We start from the raw sequence: 18,841 nt of genomic DNA, 5'->3' as shown, positions 1-18,841 counted from the left end.
GAGTTAGTGGGCGGGGAGGTAGGGCGGGGCTGAGTCTCACTCTTTACTCACCCTCTATCTATCCCTCTGAGCCTCATTACACATTGGACTGCCACCGAGTACGAGTAAATTTTATACGAAAAATTTTTCGTACATGTGCGGTTTACAATGTAATTTGTCTCGCGAGATATTGTGATATATTTGTTTAGCAGAATGTTTAATATGGAAGGTAACGGTGTCCGGTGTCCAGTCCTCGACAGTGTAGCAGCATCATTACCTCTAAGTGGATCCCCGTCATCATCTGCAAACAGCTCCGATATGTTCCTCTACGATGATTCCTCAATGTCCGATGGCAGCTTATACGCGAGTGATCAGGAAAATTTGTCAACCCCAAGAAAACGGTACAAATTTCAATAACTTTACAACTAAACATATTATGTAGGTATTTGTAAGAATGTTGATGTTGATGATTATTGGCCTTCGATAGCATTTTGAATTTATTTTTATAATTGAGAAAACTACGAGTGTCTCTATTTATTATACGTTGAAAATGTATTTTTTAAACAAATTGACCTGTATCCATTTAATAATAATAAAATAAATAAACATTTCTATTAATTTATTAATTGAATAAATTAATAGAAATGTTTATTTGGAATTGTTATTTTTGCATTTGATTTTATGAATGCACTCTACGATTATTGCTCACTGCAACTATGCAAAAGCGAACTGATTGCTATTTATACTTATTATCGTGTGTAAATTAACATAAATTAATATTATTTGTCATGAGGTGCCGGCATATAAAGGGCCACCACTTCTTGTCCCGTGGATGTCGTAAGAGGCGACTAAGGGAATTTAATATTTGAGGGTTGGGCAGCCGCATCTTTCTTAAAACATCACCACAGCCTAACTGCGATTGCCAAACCGCCTATCAAGCGTGGCAACTACTGGTAAAGCCCACCAATAGGGGAAGGCCTATTTTCAGCAGTGGACAGTGAAACGCTGACATGATAATGATGATAATAAATAATACTGTAGCGTTTCGAAAAAAATAAACATTCAAAATTTTGGTGAAGTTTCAATTCGCTATCCATTGTAATTTTTCCCCGTTTTATTTCAACACTTTCGACGTTTTATTTCACACTATATTTTCAAAACATACGTAACGAGAAAATTTCATAATTCCATAATTGGGTTGGCAAAAATTCTATTTAATATTTCTTTTAAAGATACGTAGTGTTGTAAATTTGTTATTATTGTTGTAAATTTGTTACCTTTCTACTTTCAATCTATTGTTATTTATATTCATATAAGACGATCTAATAAAATATTATGTATTTTAGTAGTGATTTTAAAGGGCAATTTTGTAAGAAACTAGTGGTCTACAGGTCAGACTGCCGTCGTCTCCACAAGCGCCGCTCTCGATGCCCTCAGCAACAAATTCAACAACGTCAAGCTGCTAACTTGCGCGAGCGCCGACGTATGCAATCTATCAACGATGCCTTCGAAGGCTTGCGTGCACATATACCTACTTTACCCTACGAGAAACGCCTCTCTAAAGTCGATACGTTGAAGCTGGCTATAGGATACATCAGTTTTCTTGGCGAATTGGTGAGTAAAGACAATTTTTTTTTACTACAGAATAGCAAAAAATATGCATATAATTATATTTCCATTGGGGTTAATTGTGCCATACGCCATTTTCTAAACCTATCTCTTAATTTAATATTTTAATTTGATAGTTTTGCGAAATTACTGTTTTATAAACCATCATAAAATAAATTTATGATAATTTTGACTTAAATTCATGAGAAATTTAGTCAATTTTTTTTTTATTTTAGACAGATTTAGAAAATCGGCCGCAATGCTCCCATCAAGAACATTTCGGTTTGTAATCACAAGGTCTATGTAATCTAAATTCAGAGGCATATTTAAGGGGGACGGGTGGAACTTACCTACTCCAGAATGATCAACTCAAGATTCGAATGAAGCTTCGCAAATACGTGTCTGAAAATACATATATGCCATTTTAAGAGGCTAAGCCCCCTGGAAAAATAATCCTAAATAGACCATCGACTATTTTAATTAAATAAAGCTAGAGCTAAAAAAATTGTTTAATAATTGCATTTACATATATTAAATAAGCATTGCTAGAAGATTTTTATACAAAAACGCAAACCGATTTTTAAATTGCGCATTATAAAAGTACTAATATAATAAAAAAAAAAAACATGCGCCGTGTGCTACGAGCTTAGTTTTTTACGTGGTTGGCTTTTATAATAACTTCCATCTAAAACGCAATCTGTCTCATTGACTTCTTACGTAGACGTGTAGATAGAGAATAGGACCAGCCGTCGTCAAGTGGCAAATCTTTACAGAATTCTCCAATATTTTATAAACAAAAAATATTTTTGTCAAAATATTTTATTTAAGAACATTATAACAAATAGATACCAAATTAAAATATTATAGAAATGAAAGTGGTGTAATCCATGTTATACAGTTCCGATAACGGTAACTTTTAATATTTCATTTTTTTTAATATATCTAGCGAAAGTACTTTTGTTTTTAAAAACTCGATCACAGCGAATAAAATAAGGCATAATAAAAATAGCTGTTTTCACCCACTGCACTGATACCGAAAAGTAAAGATAAACGATAATGTCCATTTAGGTATACCTTCAACATTATCTTGATACACTTTATTTTTATATCTATTACAATATAATACTAGTTAACAATAATCGTATTATTACGAGTATAACATTTTCTCAATAAATAAAAATAATATGAACAGGTTCGCGCTGATAGAAATTCTTCAGACACCCTGCTTTCGGGAGTTAATAATACACAAAATAAGGAAGAACAAAAGAAAATCATCATTAGGGGTAAGAGTTTTATTTTATTTATTATTTTCAAAAACTATTTTATTACTATTATTTTTTATACTTATGCTTTTCACGAACGGACACATTGAATAACTTTAGTGGAGGTTGACCAGACAAAGTCGGCTAGAAAAAGCTAGATCCCCTTACTAATAATCTTGCGTTGGGTACATTGTTCTTGTTATTGTGTGTTGCATAGATGCGCTAATTTAGCTGTCTGAGGGGCTATGAATAATAGTTTCATAATCAATCAATCAATAATAATTTCAATAGAAAAAATCAATAATAGTTGCAATAGATAGATTTTTTAATGATGATAATGGTATGGTAACTATCGCTATCGGTATACGCTGACGGGATACCAGTGACGAATGATAGGTGTGAATGAAAAAGCAAGTCAATTAGCTCATCGTGATAAATACACTTGGAATTCAGCGCAATGGTTTCCAGAGGGGACCACACGGAGATCGACTTGATAGGATATATTGCTAGCAATGGGACTGGTAGTTCGCATTACTAACAATTCCTTTCCCTATCCTCCCCTATCCTAGTAGATAGGTTAGGTAATAGTAATCAAAACACATGATTTTTCCATTTATAATTGATAAAACTTTGCTTTCAATTTTTTGAAAAACGGTCATTGCTTCTATTAAACATCCAAGTAGGTAACGAATTAATATTTCGCATAAACATTTATATTCGTCACTGTTAGAAAAACATATTAGTTATTCATTTATTTTATTTATTCTTTTCAAATATATTTAACATAACGCGGAAAAAATATTCGAAAAATATTTTTTATGTATTAATTTTTAATGGTAAAAAAGTTAGTAGGTATAGTTTAAAATTACGGATTTTGAGAATGGGATTTATGCGTAATCGGCTTCTTAGGTATAAGCAGAATAACTAAACCAGAGGTGTTAAGTACTGAGGTACAATAATCTACTAATATATTCTTTCTTCTAAAAAACTCTATCGGTCGAAGATGATAAAGAGCAAAAAAATCTCATATTAAAACAACAAATTAAGTAAGACACGTTTTCAATTCACAATTTCAGATATTATTCCATTGTGTATTTTTAAGCGTACTTTTATGTTTCATCTGGGGAAATATCCATGTTGGAAAATTAAAATGCTTTTCTTAATAAATAATGAGTTCCGACAGGATAGTAATAACCTCTGAATAAAAAATCAGAATAAATCAAATCAAAATAGTACTTGAGACTTGAGAAGCTGTTCTTAAACGTCATAATACAAAATAGTGACATATATTTATACTAAAAAAGCCTAGTAATTATTTCATTTCAGTTATTTATTTTGTGAATTATTATAAAATACTGTCATGTTATTTATATCTACACATTTTTATTTTATTAATTTGCTCTCAATATTTTTTGCGTGGCTGTTGTATTTATTTTAATGACGTGCTCGTATATTGAATATACATTTTTACGATTCAGTTTTTTGCGTAAAATATTTTTACCATCAGCATATTACAAGTAATAATAGCACATTCAAACAATCAATTCATAAAAATAATTAAATTTTTATTCTCTATAATTAATTGGAACTTTTTTCATATGTATATATAAGATAGATACTCTTTATTGCTTCCTTCAAAAGATTTCGTTAGTAAACTTATTATAAGATAATACAAACAATAACAAGAAGTGAATACACTGAGAAAACAATACGCGACCTTATCGCTAGCGAGCGATTTTTTCCAGGCAACCTTTGGATGGAGAAGAGTAATAAACTGTTTGACCGGAGACTTGTAGTAGTTAAATTATTATATATTTAGCTATATTATGTATCATAGAAAACAATTTGATGTCTATCGTATGTCCTATGCATTGATAATTATTATTATATAAATATAAATCAGGAGACAGTGATTGTATTTTTAACTTTCGTCCAATCTCATTACTGCCAAGCTTGTCTAAAATTATAGAAAAAATAATTAATAACAGACTTATAAACTATTTAGAAAAACAAAATTTACTTTCTTCTAATCAATATGGATTTCGATCAGAGAGATCCACAGTTGATGCAGTACAGAGTGTTACAACATATGTGTCGTCAAACCTAGACGCTAATAAAAAATGCTTAGGCATATTTCTAGACATCAAGAAAGCATTTGATACGGTTTCAATACCAATACTTCTCCAAAAATTTTAAAATAAAGGTATAAGAGGTATCCCTTTACAACTTTTTAAAAATTATTTACAAGATCGAAAGCAAGTGGTTAAAATAGATAATTAATTTAGTAAAGAAGAACAGAACACCTATGGCATACCACAGGGCAGTGTCTTAGGACCTACATTATTTCTTGTATACATTGACGACCTGTGTCGATTAATTTCACCGAATGTTGAAATCACTACATTCGCAGACAATACTGCTGTTATGATATCTGGTGAAAATTGGATAAAAGTAGGCAGACGCTGATAAAATTTTTAACATAATAATAAAGTTTTGTACAAAGTCCCCCTCGTACATACATACATACATACATACATATCTGTCACGCCTGTCTCCCATTAGGGTAGGCAGAAACAATGGAACGCCAAATGCTTCGATTCAAACAAACCTCTTTCGCTTCTTCCACATTCATCAATCTTTTCATACACGCTCGCCGGTTACGGGTACTGGTAATTAGGATATTATATTCATAATTTGATTTTTGCATTATATTTGTTGATTACATTTTAATTTAATGATTTAAATATAATGATTAACTAAAAGGATGATTTACCTATCCGATACCGATCTAAACGTTACATGCGACTAAGTGTAATACATAGGCACGGCTAATGTGGATACCGATAGATATCAATATACCTATTGGGTTCCTCTGGACATTGATAGCCGAAAAAAGGTCATCACCCATTTCGATGTCACTCATATCGGTCGGCTAACTATTTTCTAATATATTAAAAGTCTATTATCCAAAAAATAATATTGGATAACAAACTTTGAACATATTCATTATTGGACCAATATATAGATATTATAACTAAAATATATAGTCAATGCTATATATTTCTGCCATTTGTTTTTACTTTTTAAGCAGCCCTATTAGAACAGCATTATTACATTCTGCCCTAAAGTCAAAGACCTAGGTCTGTTAATCGACCCATCACTTAAATGGTATTTGTGTGGGTACCTGAAATGTGTTGTAAGATAACTGGCATTCTACGTGCTCTTTATCGCTTCAAATTTTTTCTTTGTTCTTATCGGATTTATGACAAATTCTTTCACCGTCACTGCTATCAGCCTTTGGAATAAAATCCCTGTAGACCTAAGCAGAGCACCTAGTAAGCCAATTTTTAAAAAATATCAAATCAATAGTTACTATAATGTTTATCGTTGTGTGTATGTATATATATATATATATATATATATATATATATATATATATATATATATATATATACTTACACACAGATATACGTAAGAAATATAATATATATATATATATATATATATATATATATATTTCTTACGTATATCTTATGTACAATTACGTACGTACGATAATTATGACTCATATTTTTTACCACTTCTGACCTTCAAACGGTTTCTGTTTTTTCTTAATATTCAGCTGGTAGAGAAAATGCCATATGACATTAAACTCGCCACTTGTACAATTTTTTATTGTGTAATTTGTTGTGTAATAAAGAATTAAATAAATATATTTATTACCTATCCCTAGCAATGCATAGAAAACAATCATAATAGGTAGGTACTATTTATTCCTAAATCGCTATGCAAAAGTAATATCTAATAATAGCATCAGCCCTTATTTTATTTGCTCGCTAATCACTTTTAAACAATACATAACACTTCAAAAAGACAGATTGATAACTAATTCGAGCAATTTTTGGCTATCGTAAACTGTTTGCAAGGTAGTTATAACACTAGTTCTTTATACTGTAGTTAGCGAGTAGTTTGCATCAGTAGAATATTATAGAAATATAAATCAAAGAATAATTGACCCAACAACAAGACAGTCTGATAATATTCAATAGTAGTATTAATAAAAAATCAATTAACGGATTGATTGTCTCGTTTGTTACTAATTTCATTTAAAGTGTGTAGTTGTGATAATGTCAGTAAAATTTAATCTCTTTTGTATTCTATATTTGTTACTTTATAAATCCATAAATTGTAAACTGGAAAATTCTTTTTTATCTGAAGGAATATACTTATAGATTGGTCTCACAGAAAATTTATCAAAATAGGTTCATTAGTTTAATTTTTAAATCAAAATAAATGGTTTCGTTACAATTGAAGACATCTTTTTTTATGGAACACATTCTTAATTATATCGAATTATTATGAAGTTTCATTGAAACAAACTATACGTTATTAAGAGGCCATAGACGTCAATAGAGCATGGAAGACTCTCGGATGCCCTATGGGCCCGTACCATGCTGTATTGCCACGGTGCGGTGCGAGCAATATGTTGTTCGCAGCGACCCCGCTCTCAAATTGTTTGTGCACCTTTTGTAAATCGATATTGCGGTTGTTACGGTACTAATGTGCAGCTGAATTACCCATTATGTTTTGATGAACATTTTGGCTATATTTTAATTCGACTCCTTAAAATCCTAGGTCTAAGTATCTTGTCGGCATGTGACGAGAGACTTTTAGTCATTAATAACAAAATATGAAAAAAATATTTATTTTTCAAGCGTCTTCAACTCTTTTATGTTTGTTACCTCATAATTCGTAAACCGCTTTGAAAAATTCTTTTAAGATCCTAAAGGATATATTCTTATATATATATATATATATATATATATATATATATATATATATATATATATACGTATAAAAGGATATATACTTACAGATTGGTTCATAGAAATTTTATCAAAATTGGTTTAGTAGTTTAATTTTTAAATCTATATTTATGATTGTGTTTCACAAAAAAAAACCGACCTCGATTAAAGAAAAACCTAACTGGTTCTGCTTTAATTGAATTCGGTCGGCCACAATCTTAATTATTATTATATAATTGACTATTTAGTCTATTTTTTTCTGATTTATCTGAGTTTTTTTTTTTACATTTATTGATTGTTATTATTTTTAAACTTAAAAAAAGCATCAATTGCCGTGAGAACACATGAAAAAAATGTTCAACAACTTTCCTACTTATCTTTTGATATCATCAATATCATACAACTTATTTTTTCCTTCATTTATTTCTTCATGGAAATGAAAATGGAACATTCATTATACAGATAAATAATTGTTTATCATAATTTCGGATTAAATGTCATATTGTCGACATTAATTTAATAAATTTATTGAAAAAAAAATACAATAAAAATGTTGCGTGCAATAATCGGTCATTATCTCGCATCACGTTATCTCGCTCGAGTGGTCCAGGTGCCATCATTTACTAGTTCCCACAGGCTTGCGTGTTTCGCCCTCGTATCCCGTGGGATCACCAAACAAATGTCGTTTAATTTTAATGTCCTTAATTATTGATTCTATCATACGTGTAGATATTTCTCATTAAAATATATTCAACCTACATGTCTAACCTACATTCGAATAAATTTACCATAGATTGACGTCCTGGAAAGTACATGTGAGTGCATTATACTTTGTCCTTAGGTTTTTTGATGAATGAAAATGGAATGGTGACCCCGCCTGCGCTGTCGGCATACGCTGGCGGGGCATCAGTGATAGATGATAGATAAGGATGAAGGCAGGTCAGTTGACCCATCTTAACAAATTCAACAGGAATTAACCACGATGATTTCCAGGGGAAACAGCGTAGAGGTCGACCTAATTGGGCATATGCTAGCAATGGGGCTGGGCTGTCAAAACTCATTACTAACAATCTCTTTCCCCCCTGTTCTTACGTTATACTACGTCTATGGGAGTAACACTAGATATAACGTCAAACATATATATAATGGCATAGTGTTGTTGTTACCTATACCGTCGACAGTAGATAATTTTGGGACAATTTAGGAAATAATCATTTGATATTTTATAATAACATACATTTCTCTGTTAAAATAGGCATCAATTTCTTCCTAAAATGAACCAATTGGTATGTGCAACTGTTTGTGCTTCTTATTGGGCGTGTTATTGTCTGTAATTGTTCACGAACAATATATTATTTCTAGTCATTAGTTACAACATATATTAGTTAACCTAAATTATTCAGAAGAAATAAGACGATATCAATTTTACACATGTATCTCTTTTATAAATTAATTTTATAATTTGCATAGGCATCTCTTTTAGAAATTACTGTACATTTAATAATGTAAATAATCTAAATGTATAATGTACATAAATTTATGGGGCTACGAACAGTCAAAATTTGCAATTTAGTATTTAATTTTTTATTTGTAGTAGTATTTTAAAAAAAAAGATAGATGAATAAAGATTGTACGTAGTACGTACTTACTTATTCTATATTACTTGTTTATTTACTGTAAATTGATTTTCTATGTAAAAACTATGCGCACAACTATAATTCCTGGGGTAGGTAGATATATTTTACAATAGAATTTGCGACTAAGTGCACGTTGCACTTGTGCTCACATCACATAAGTGCATCTAAAACTGTAAACAAGGGTTTGGAACGGCCGACAGTTATTTGCGAATCACACCATAGCAAATTGAGAGATCACCCCTTATAAATAGGGAGGCGGGCGGAATGGAGTTTATTAGGAAACTATTAAGTTCTCGACACCCTTTTGGTAAACTTTAAGTATTTAAACAATAAAGAATTACTTTATTTTTATCACTATAACATTCGTTTGAAGTGGTTAGTATATTTTTTTTATTAAATTTAAAATTATCATATTTAAAATTATAATATACATTTTATTATTAATACTATTAGATTATCATTTTTATATCTCAGCGTTTTTGTAGTAGATTTAACAAAATTTCGTAAGTGTTTGTTATTATGAAATAAATATAAATATCTCTAGATATTACAGCTCAAGTTAGTTTTCTACTATAAAAAATATACCTACTCATGAATACAAAGATTTATATTGACCCCGTAATCATTTTGATTGTCGTAACAATCATAAGGATTATTCAACCCGTAGGTTCAATTGAGTGAAGATGGGACGAAGAAGTGCGTTAAATCACTACACCACCTAAGTTGTCATTGGCATTTGGTCAAAATAATCGTTTTACCCACTCCATACCATTATAAGAGTCAATTATTTTCCTATCACGTTATATGTACTTCACATTATCATAATAACAGTAGGGTGATAAAAACCTACTATACTTCGAAGCGAACGCCACATAATCTTTTTTTCAATTAATAAAAAACTCTTTATCAAAATGTAATGTAGGATTTACATACAGATTATCGCGCACGTGCGTCTATGCTCCGAGTTTCCACGTTGACTTTATTCGTAAAGCTTTCAATAGGTTTATATTTAGAAATTGCTTTTATTCTAAAACGTGGATCAGAAAAAGAAAATATAATTGTAAAATAGGTGTAACTAAATAACTAAATAAATCTACCCAGATTTATAAACTGTCCTTTTCCCTTACAAATAATTTAATATTTTATTTAATCTTAAAAAGAGTAAATTATAAAATATTAATGATGTTTATTTAGATGAAGAAAAAATGTTTTCACAAGCGTATTATTTTATAGTGAAAGACGTCATTAAAGTATTCATCTATGCATTGTATAAAATAAAATCGCTTCATCTATATGCTTATATCTGTCAAACTATTTACGCAACGGATTTTAATGCAATTTTCATCAATAGATAGAGTGATTTAAGAGCAAGGTTTATACGTGTGTAGCTTAATATTGTTTAGTGTTAATTAGTTGAAATACGATGATAATTGTCCAATTGGAAGTTGGAAGAAATCAAGTCGTCTAAGAGCTTTCATCGAAAATGCTAAAACTCTTTATTATGACTATAAAAAAGAAGGCTATAATTATATTAATGTTTAAAAAAATTAATACAAGTTATGTGGAATTTGGAAAAGCTATTTAAATGAATACAATAGTAATATTATTAATCACTCCACACTGACACCACATTGTTTCTACATTGCTCTCGTAAGAAACCAAGGCAAGTTGCTATTATATCATAAAACTAAATATTACTACTAATATTTTTATAATGGAACTAATTAATGCCATAGATTAAGAATAGTATCTAATTAATACTAAATACAGAAAAAACTTTTTACACAAATAACTTATAGAAAATGGTACTCAATTTTCAAGAGCCGTCAAGCTATCAAATGTCATTTATTTTATTTATACATAGATATAATATTATAATATTTCTATTTTATCTTTTTATTTTCACATTATGCCTATTAAAATTTTAATAGCTCGCCAAATATTTGATGCTACGGGCGTCCCTACCGTTGAAGTAGACTTGGTGACCGAACTTGGTTTATTCCGTGTAGGCGTGCCTTCCACTGATGTAAAGAAAATAGCGGAGGCGGTACAATTACGCGACAACAAACCATCAGAATATTATGGCATGGGCGTTATGAAAGCTGTCAAAAATATAAACACCATCATTGCACCCGAGCTAATCAAACAAAATCTTGAAGTCACTATGCAAAAGGAAATTGACCAATTCATGATTGCTCTCGACGGTACCGAAACCCGCGCTCGACTAGGAGCCAACGCAATAATGTGTGTATCTCTTGTAGTAGCTAAAGCAGGAGCTGCCAAGAAAGGTGTGCCATTATACAGACATATTTCGGATATGGCAGGAGTTACAAGTATTATACTACCAGTTCCACATTTCACCATTTTAACAGGTGGAATTTTAGCTTCGAATGGATTACCATTTCAAGAATACACAATAATGCCCACAGGTGCATCATCATTCGCAGAAGCCATGCGCATAGGTACAGAGATATATCGATACGTAAAGAATGTTATAGCATCTAAGTATAACATCGAATTTACCTATGTGAGTGATTCTGGCGGTTTTGCAATTCCTCTCCAAAGTCACAGAGAGGCATTATTATTTTTAACAGATGCAATCAAGCAATGCGGATATAGTGGTAAAGCTGAAATTGGTATAAACGCTGCTGCCACTGATATGTTTAAAGATGGCGCATATGATTTAGAATTCAAAAATCCTAATTCAAACCCTCAGGAATATATGTCATCAGATAAACTTGCCGAGATATATTTAGATAATATGAAAGAATTTCCTGTATGCTCTATTGAGGATGCGTTTGAATTTGATGACTGGGCGGCTTGGTCTAATTTAACAGGACGCGTGTCAGGTCAAATTTTTGGTAACGATTTAACACAAACCAATCTACGGCGAGTTGGATTGGCAGTGGAGAAGAAGGCGGGAAACTCGATTGCCTTGCGATTGAATCAGGCAGGCACTTTAACAGAAATTATTGAAGCGTTTAAATTGCTTAAAGCAAATGGATTCGGGGTGGTGGTTTGTGATCGTTGGGGCGATACTGAAGATCTTTTTTTATCGGATTTAGTAGTCGGGCTGTCTGCCGGCCAACTCAAATGCGGCGGCCCTGCACGTTGTGAACGTATAAGCAAGTACAATCAGGTGTTAAGAATAGAAGAGGAATTAGGAGCACTCTCGAAATATGCTGGCAAAAATTATCGCGGCCAAATGTAAGCTATATTTGTCTAATGAAAAATTCGATTTAATTTAATACAATAATAAATAATATAAATTTATGCTTATTTTGTCTTTGCATTTGTATAGATCAATAAATTGTTACCTACCTCGAGAGCTTAAAGCCATTTCTTTAAGACTCAATTTAGAAGAAGTTTGAAGGAAAAGGAAAAGAGACCGATTTCACCTTGTTTTACCTAATTCTTCCGATGCTGTAAATTGTATAACTTATTGGATGAGGGTGGCAATGGTAATTAAGTGAGCTACAATCCCCAATAAACAAACAACTACGGTGTTCTAGGTAACTAACCAATAGAACATTTTTTACAGTATATAATTATTTTTCTAACACCTGCTATTACTTTTTGGTGCTTAGCACCTGAGCAGAGACCATCGAAATCGGTTCAGTAAAAAATACAGACAAATTGAGAACCTCCTTCTTTTAAAAATCACATTAAAACTAGACCACACGTCTCATGCCACCATCGTATTATGAACTCGTAGGTGGAAAGCGAACCCATACGCGACAAGTGGACAAATTGCCGGAAACGATCATTATGTCCATTGTGACATATTTTAAACTGTTATTAATACCTCTCTGATATTGGTTAGTGTAGTCAATGTTTTACTATTATTATTTTTCACTTAATATATGTATCAAACATAATAAAATTATTAAAAAAAAATAGTTAATTTTAGAATATGAAAGGATCAGTTACAAATAATTCTATTACGTAAATTAATAAAATAGAATATAAAAAATGTAATAAAGAAAATGTAAGAAATGTAACAAAGAACTAACATTTAAATATTTCACTGGATGGCAAGTTTTTATGGTATTCATCTCTGCGCTATTGGTATAAGACTATATATGGGGTGGTAAGAATAATGATAGGTGAGGATGATACCAGGTCAGCCAATTCTTGGGAATTTATAAGGAATTGACCAGAATATTTCCCAAGGAGGAACGCATAGAAGTCGTATTATCCGTAAATATGCTTTTACAAGCATAGCAACATTCTTAAAATTGACAGAGCGATTCTAAATTTACTGACATTATTATATTGTTTATTTTAGCTATATAAGTGTCACTAAGATATATTAAATGAAGATTATATATACCCAACTTTTATAATCTATTAACAGTCGCTCGCTGCTTCCCCGACCCATATACTGATGTAAATACCCTATAACGTTCCTTAAAAAATGAACTATTAAATGTAAAAAAAAGTTTTTCAAATCTGACTAGTAGAAATAAATGCATTCAGACAAAGAAACAAACTCATCCGCTTTATTAAATTGGTATAGATAAAAAAGGCTAGAAAACATACTTATAATCTACAGAGAGCATACGTTATCAATAATATAAAAAAAAAACAGTAAAAAAATTAATCGACAGGACAGGTCAACCCTATCGACATCTATCGCAGGAGGGCAAGGGCCGTAACAGCGCGCACGTGCACTGGGGGGCGCCTTTCACCCCATTACAAAAGAATAACACCCCGGTATTATACCACATTCGCGAATAGTTTAGTTAGCCCCCCGGGTCTCTTTACGCTCTCTCCAAAATAATTGCAGATAAATAAACTAAGTTGATGTTCGCTTAGGGTGTTTGCAGCGATTATGCAAGCATAATTAAAAGTTCCCGATTACAGATTACCGTATTCCTTGGTACACGAATCGGATAAATATAAAATTATACCTTTTAGATATGGTGTGGTTAAATTTTATTAGACATTTTTAACATTTCCCTTCACTGCTCTGCTCCTATCCGTCTAGTAGTTTTTGTTTCTATAACGAACATACAGATAGTCAGACAAAAATTTTACTGATTGCATTTTTGGCATCAGTATCTATCACTAATCACCCCCTGATAGTTATTTTGGAAATATATTTCGTGTACAGAATTAACCTCTCTACAGATTTATTATAAGTATAGATTATAAGGATTGAAAATGAATTATTCACCCAAATACCATTTTCAAGTAATGATTACACTGGTCTACAAAATTTAATTTTTTTTTTTTTGCCTTTCAATTGAATACTATATTTTCATACAGATTTGAAGTTAACGAATGATGGATGTGGAATGTTACGGGAGACCAATAATATTATTTTATATTTAAATATTTTATTACGTACAATGTTACAGAGATTATTTTAGTGACAAGACTTACTGTTGAATAAAACACAGTCAGCGTTAAACTCAACTAACAAATATGAAATAATAAAATTTCCGCCGGTAATCACTAAATATCTTGAATTATCATTATTAATGTGATAAATCTATCGCGCTGCCCGCTATTATGTTATATATAGCACAAATACACAATAAGAGCTAACTATGAGTTTTAACTTGTATATTTATCTTTAGCGATACAATCAATATAGTACATTTTCATGTAAAAGGCAAATTTGATGTAGAACAGTGTTATTTTTCACGGATTTGCCTGCACGAACATGCTGGAAAAACTACAAAACCTTGATTCTTTCATTAGTATACGGAAAGCATCATTATATTTAATTCGTAAAGTACTGTAGCTCCTCCTATAAAAATTAGTCCATAGCATAAATAAATTTATAGGTATATCATTAGACACATACTTTTAAAAATAAGAATTACTAAGTAGATAATTTGTAACAATTTCAATTGTGTTATTTAACACATGCAGTCATTATCTATTTTGGTTTACAATGATACTTTAATTTCCTTATTTTGAATAATTAATCAGTCAATACTCACAATTGTTGTCGTATAACAATGGTAGAATAGAGAAGCAACAATCACACAAATAAATGTATACTAATCATAATATGTATTAACATTTAATTATTATTAAATTAATTTTATTTATTTCTACTTCTTTGTATACATATTATATAAAAATATTTTCAGGTAACAACTTTCAAGCCCATTCCCTGTCATGGTCGCGCCGAGGGGAGCGCCCGCCCGGCAGCACTTTACATGCGAAGATTTGGATCCCGGAGGATCCCAGAATATTCTCCAGTTCTACGAACCAGAAGACTGTAGAGAAGGAAGAGCTAAGATAAAACGTCAAACGCTGTATAGCTTTATAAATATATTAATCAAAGTTATTCATTAATGGCGGCATTTGTACTCATGTATTTGCTAAATTTAATATACGTATGTAATATACTTATTTATTATTAAGTTAATCAAATTATTATAAACCTATTACTTGTTTCTGGTTAATAAATTTTCTATTCTTCGATTATAATTTTTTTCGTTTTTATTTTATTTTCTATAAAACAGGTACGTAATTTAGGTACGTAAAATGTAGGCGCATATTTATTACGCAAGTATTATCTCTGTATATACATAACTATCGATATTTTCTGAGACAATCTAAAATATTTTTTTATTATCAAATGTGACTTGAAATATCTTTACTTTGAAAACAATTTAACATTCGTACCTACTTGTCGTAATGTTTATGTAAACTAAGTTTGATACATAGACGTAGAACAATATGTTTAACAGATATTTTAAAAAGGATGAATATTCTCAAAATCCATAGCACAGTTATTAATAACTGTATAAAACAAAAATAACTTTTATATTTATAACATTCGTCTACTTTGCTATAAAAAAATCATAATTATAGACACTTTGCGCAGCCTTTTATAGTTTTCTAATTTCTTTTTTTTTGTAGATATGTACCTATTTAGGTTTTTGTATGCGTTGTCAATTATACCTATATACTTAATAGGTGCTTAATTAATAGTAATATATATCTACATTTCTAAATTGGAGTCTTATTATTTAATAAGCCAAACTAATAGACTGTACCCAAATATACCATACCTATCACTTAATTATTGGTAAATTATTATAATATTATTATAAATGAGGAAGTGAGTTTGTTTGTTTGTTACCTTATAGTGTATTAACGGCATAACCAATTACTTTTAAATAGGATAGAAAAGAATATAGGCTATTTTTTTTATCTCGATCAATAAACATATCCCGGTCACGCGGACGCAGTTGCAGGTAAAAGCTTGTACTGCATAAATAGCATTATGCATATTTATATACTGAGAAACTATGAATACAGACCTACAAAAAATCTTCTTATTGCTTGTAGATATAAATAAATAATAATTTAAAACGCCTATCCAAAAACTTTGTTATAAATTGTTATAATAATAAAGTTGTTAAATAGGTGCTGTCACAAACACTAACAAAGACTACAATAACTGAAATAACTGATTAGGTTTCACATGAAATCTCACAACTTCTTGTAGTAAAAGAACTGCGTTGCGAGACTTGGCATTTTTTGTACATTTTATGTTTTTAATGGAATTATAGTTACATATATATTAGTAAATCTATATACCAATTATGAAACCATACTTGTACAAGATAACTATTAAATAATAAATGCCACAGAACCATATTAATCGTCTGCTTCTCAAGCTTTGTTATGAAGAACCAAACAATGAATATCTAGGGGCATAACCCAGAACACCCAGATCTGAGCCAATTCAGAAAATTTTGGTACCTAAGTTGGCCTGACGGAGAATCGAACACGGGACGTCATTTACGGAAAGCAACGTGATCACTACTATTACGTCGCAAGTTATCATTTAATTACATATCTGTTAACTCTCATAGTTATTTATTGAAGGTGCGTATAGAAAGAATACTTTATATTAGTACTGAATTATGTGACTTACCTTTTTGTCAATGAAAAAAGACCAACTGAAAACTGTTTGTAGTTGGCGATTTTAATAAATTATTATATAGAATATGAGAACACAGGGTTCTCACTGAATAATTATATAAAAAACTTAAGTAATAATGTCTAGAACTTAGGGATATTTTATTTTATTTTAGTGTTCATTCCTGTTTCATCATTCATAAAGTATTTACATATAAAAATATTAATAAAAAGGTGCACAAACCTTTATGTAAGAAATTTAAACAGGAATATTCTACTGTAGATTATAACAGAAGATTATAGATCACTATGACAGTCTGGATAAAATGTTCGTGCCTCATCACAACAGGTGTACTAGTTCCCAGAGGGCGACCACGGTCTATCGATACCTGATTCATTTTTGCTCTAAGTAATACATAGTAGACGATATTCATGAACTCATTTAGGTAGTTAAAACTAAAAAACACGTAAAATTTAATTTAGAAAAACCTCATCAGTACTTTGTTGTATCTAATACCTGAGTAGGATATGGATTTTTATGGATATTTTATTTTTCCTGTAATGTTTGTTGATGAAAATATTATACAAAAAATTGTAGATCCGAAACAGAAAACACGTTCAGTGTAGACTCTCAGGCAACAGAGATCCCATAACAATGAGAGATAAATACTTTCTAAATAGGTACAGGGGTTCGATTCTAAACCATCACCAAATATCTAAACATTATGGAATACGACCGTTGAATAGGGCGAATGTGCCGGTTCACGACCAGTTAACACAGGAAACAATTGTCATTATTTAAAAATTTCGATGTGATGTGAAAGATAAAAGTTCAAACTATTTATTTGTCATAAATTTTATACTTTTATATTATGGTATTATTTAAAAGTTTTTTTTTTCGAAAATTGCATAGCATAGAAAATTGGATAGTCGCTGCAGGTTTTCGTCCATATTATCGCCAGTTCTCGACCATAAAAAATAATCTAAATCTAATTATTTTTAAAACATTAGGTAAAATTTTTAAAAAATAAATAAATATTACTACAAATGACGTTTACAACGTTCAGAATGCACCAATAAGTAGGTATAGATTGTGATACTTGAATTATTGACTGAGACAATTGACTGCATTCCTTTCTTTTGTAAAAAAAATTTCTATATATTTTATTAGTGGTCGACTATTCATCGGTTCTCGATCACCGTTTTATCTTCATAAAACATACTTTGATATACCACTTCGCGCAAGAAAATGCCGGGCGTATTCTAACGTTAGTATTTCCTATCCATTGGTTGAGTAGGATAAAATATTTCTGGCCATATCATCTAGAAGAATGAAAGAGTGTACTAAAGAAATAGGTAAAAATATTAGTTCACGAACAACTGGACGTAAAATGATAAAAACTTTGTTTTCGTCTGTTAATTATGCGACCATCTATTTTTTTATAAATGTTTAAGCTTACATATTTATATGGGCTCAATTTCTTTGGCTTCTAAAAACATCATCAACACTGATATTGGTTATCAATTTGTTAAACAGGATTTTGGGGCATATTAATCTTGCTATTAAAATAATAAGAGCCTGTGTTTCCACTCAAAAACACTGTTATTATAGTTATAGAAAATGTTCAATGATCGGCGTTAATCGGCAAACTGGCAT

At 30.7% G+C, this 18,841-nt stretch overlaps 1 protein-coding gene across 1 annotated transcript; it reads left to right on the top strand.

Annotated features, from left to right (window-relative positions):
- The first annotated feature begins 66 nt into the window (after positions 1-66).
- LOC113520603 (enolase-like) lies at positions 67-15,372 on the top strand. The gene is made up of 4 exons (XM_026905988.3): positions 67-380; positions 1,371-1,593; positions 2,780-2,870; positions 11,223-15,372. The coding sequence occupies exons 1-4, from the start codon at positions 193-195 to the stop codon at positions 12,500-12,502; spliced, it is 1,782 nt and encodes a 593-aa protein (XP_026761789.1). The 5' UTR covers positions 67-192; the 3' UTR covers positions 12,503-15,372.
- Positions 15,373-18,841: the final 3,469 nt, after the last annotated feature.

This window comes from Galleria mellonella, unplaced genomic scaffold (genome assembly GCF_026898425.1).
Source record: "Galleria mellonella isolate WM207_F2 unplaced genomic scaffold, CSIRO_AGI_GalMel_v1 utg33, whole genome shotgun sequence".
Taxonomy (NCBI): domain Eukaryota; kingdom Metazoa; phylum Arthropoda; class Insecta; order Lepidoptera; family Pyralidae; genus Galleria; species Galleria mellonella.
This window is presented reverse-complemented; position numbering and strand designations above follow the sequence as displayed.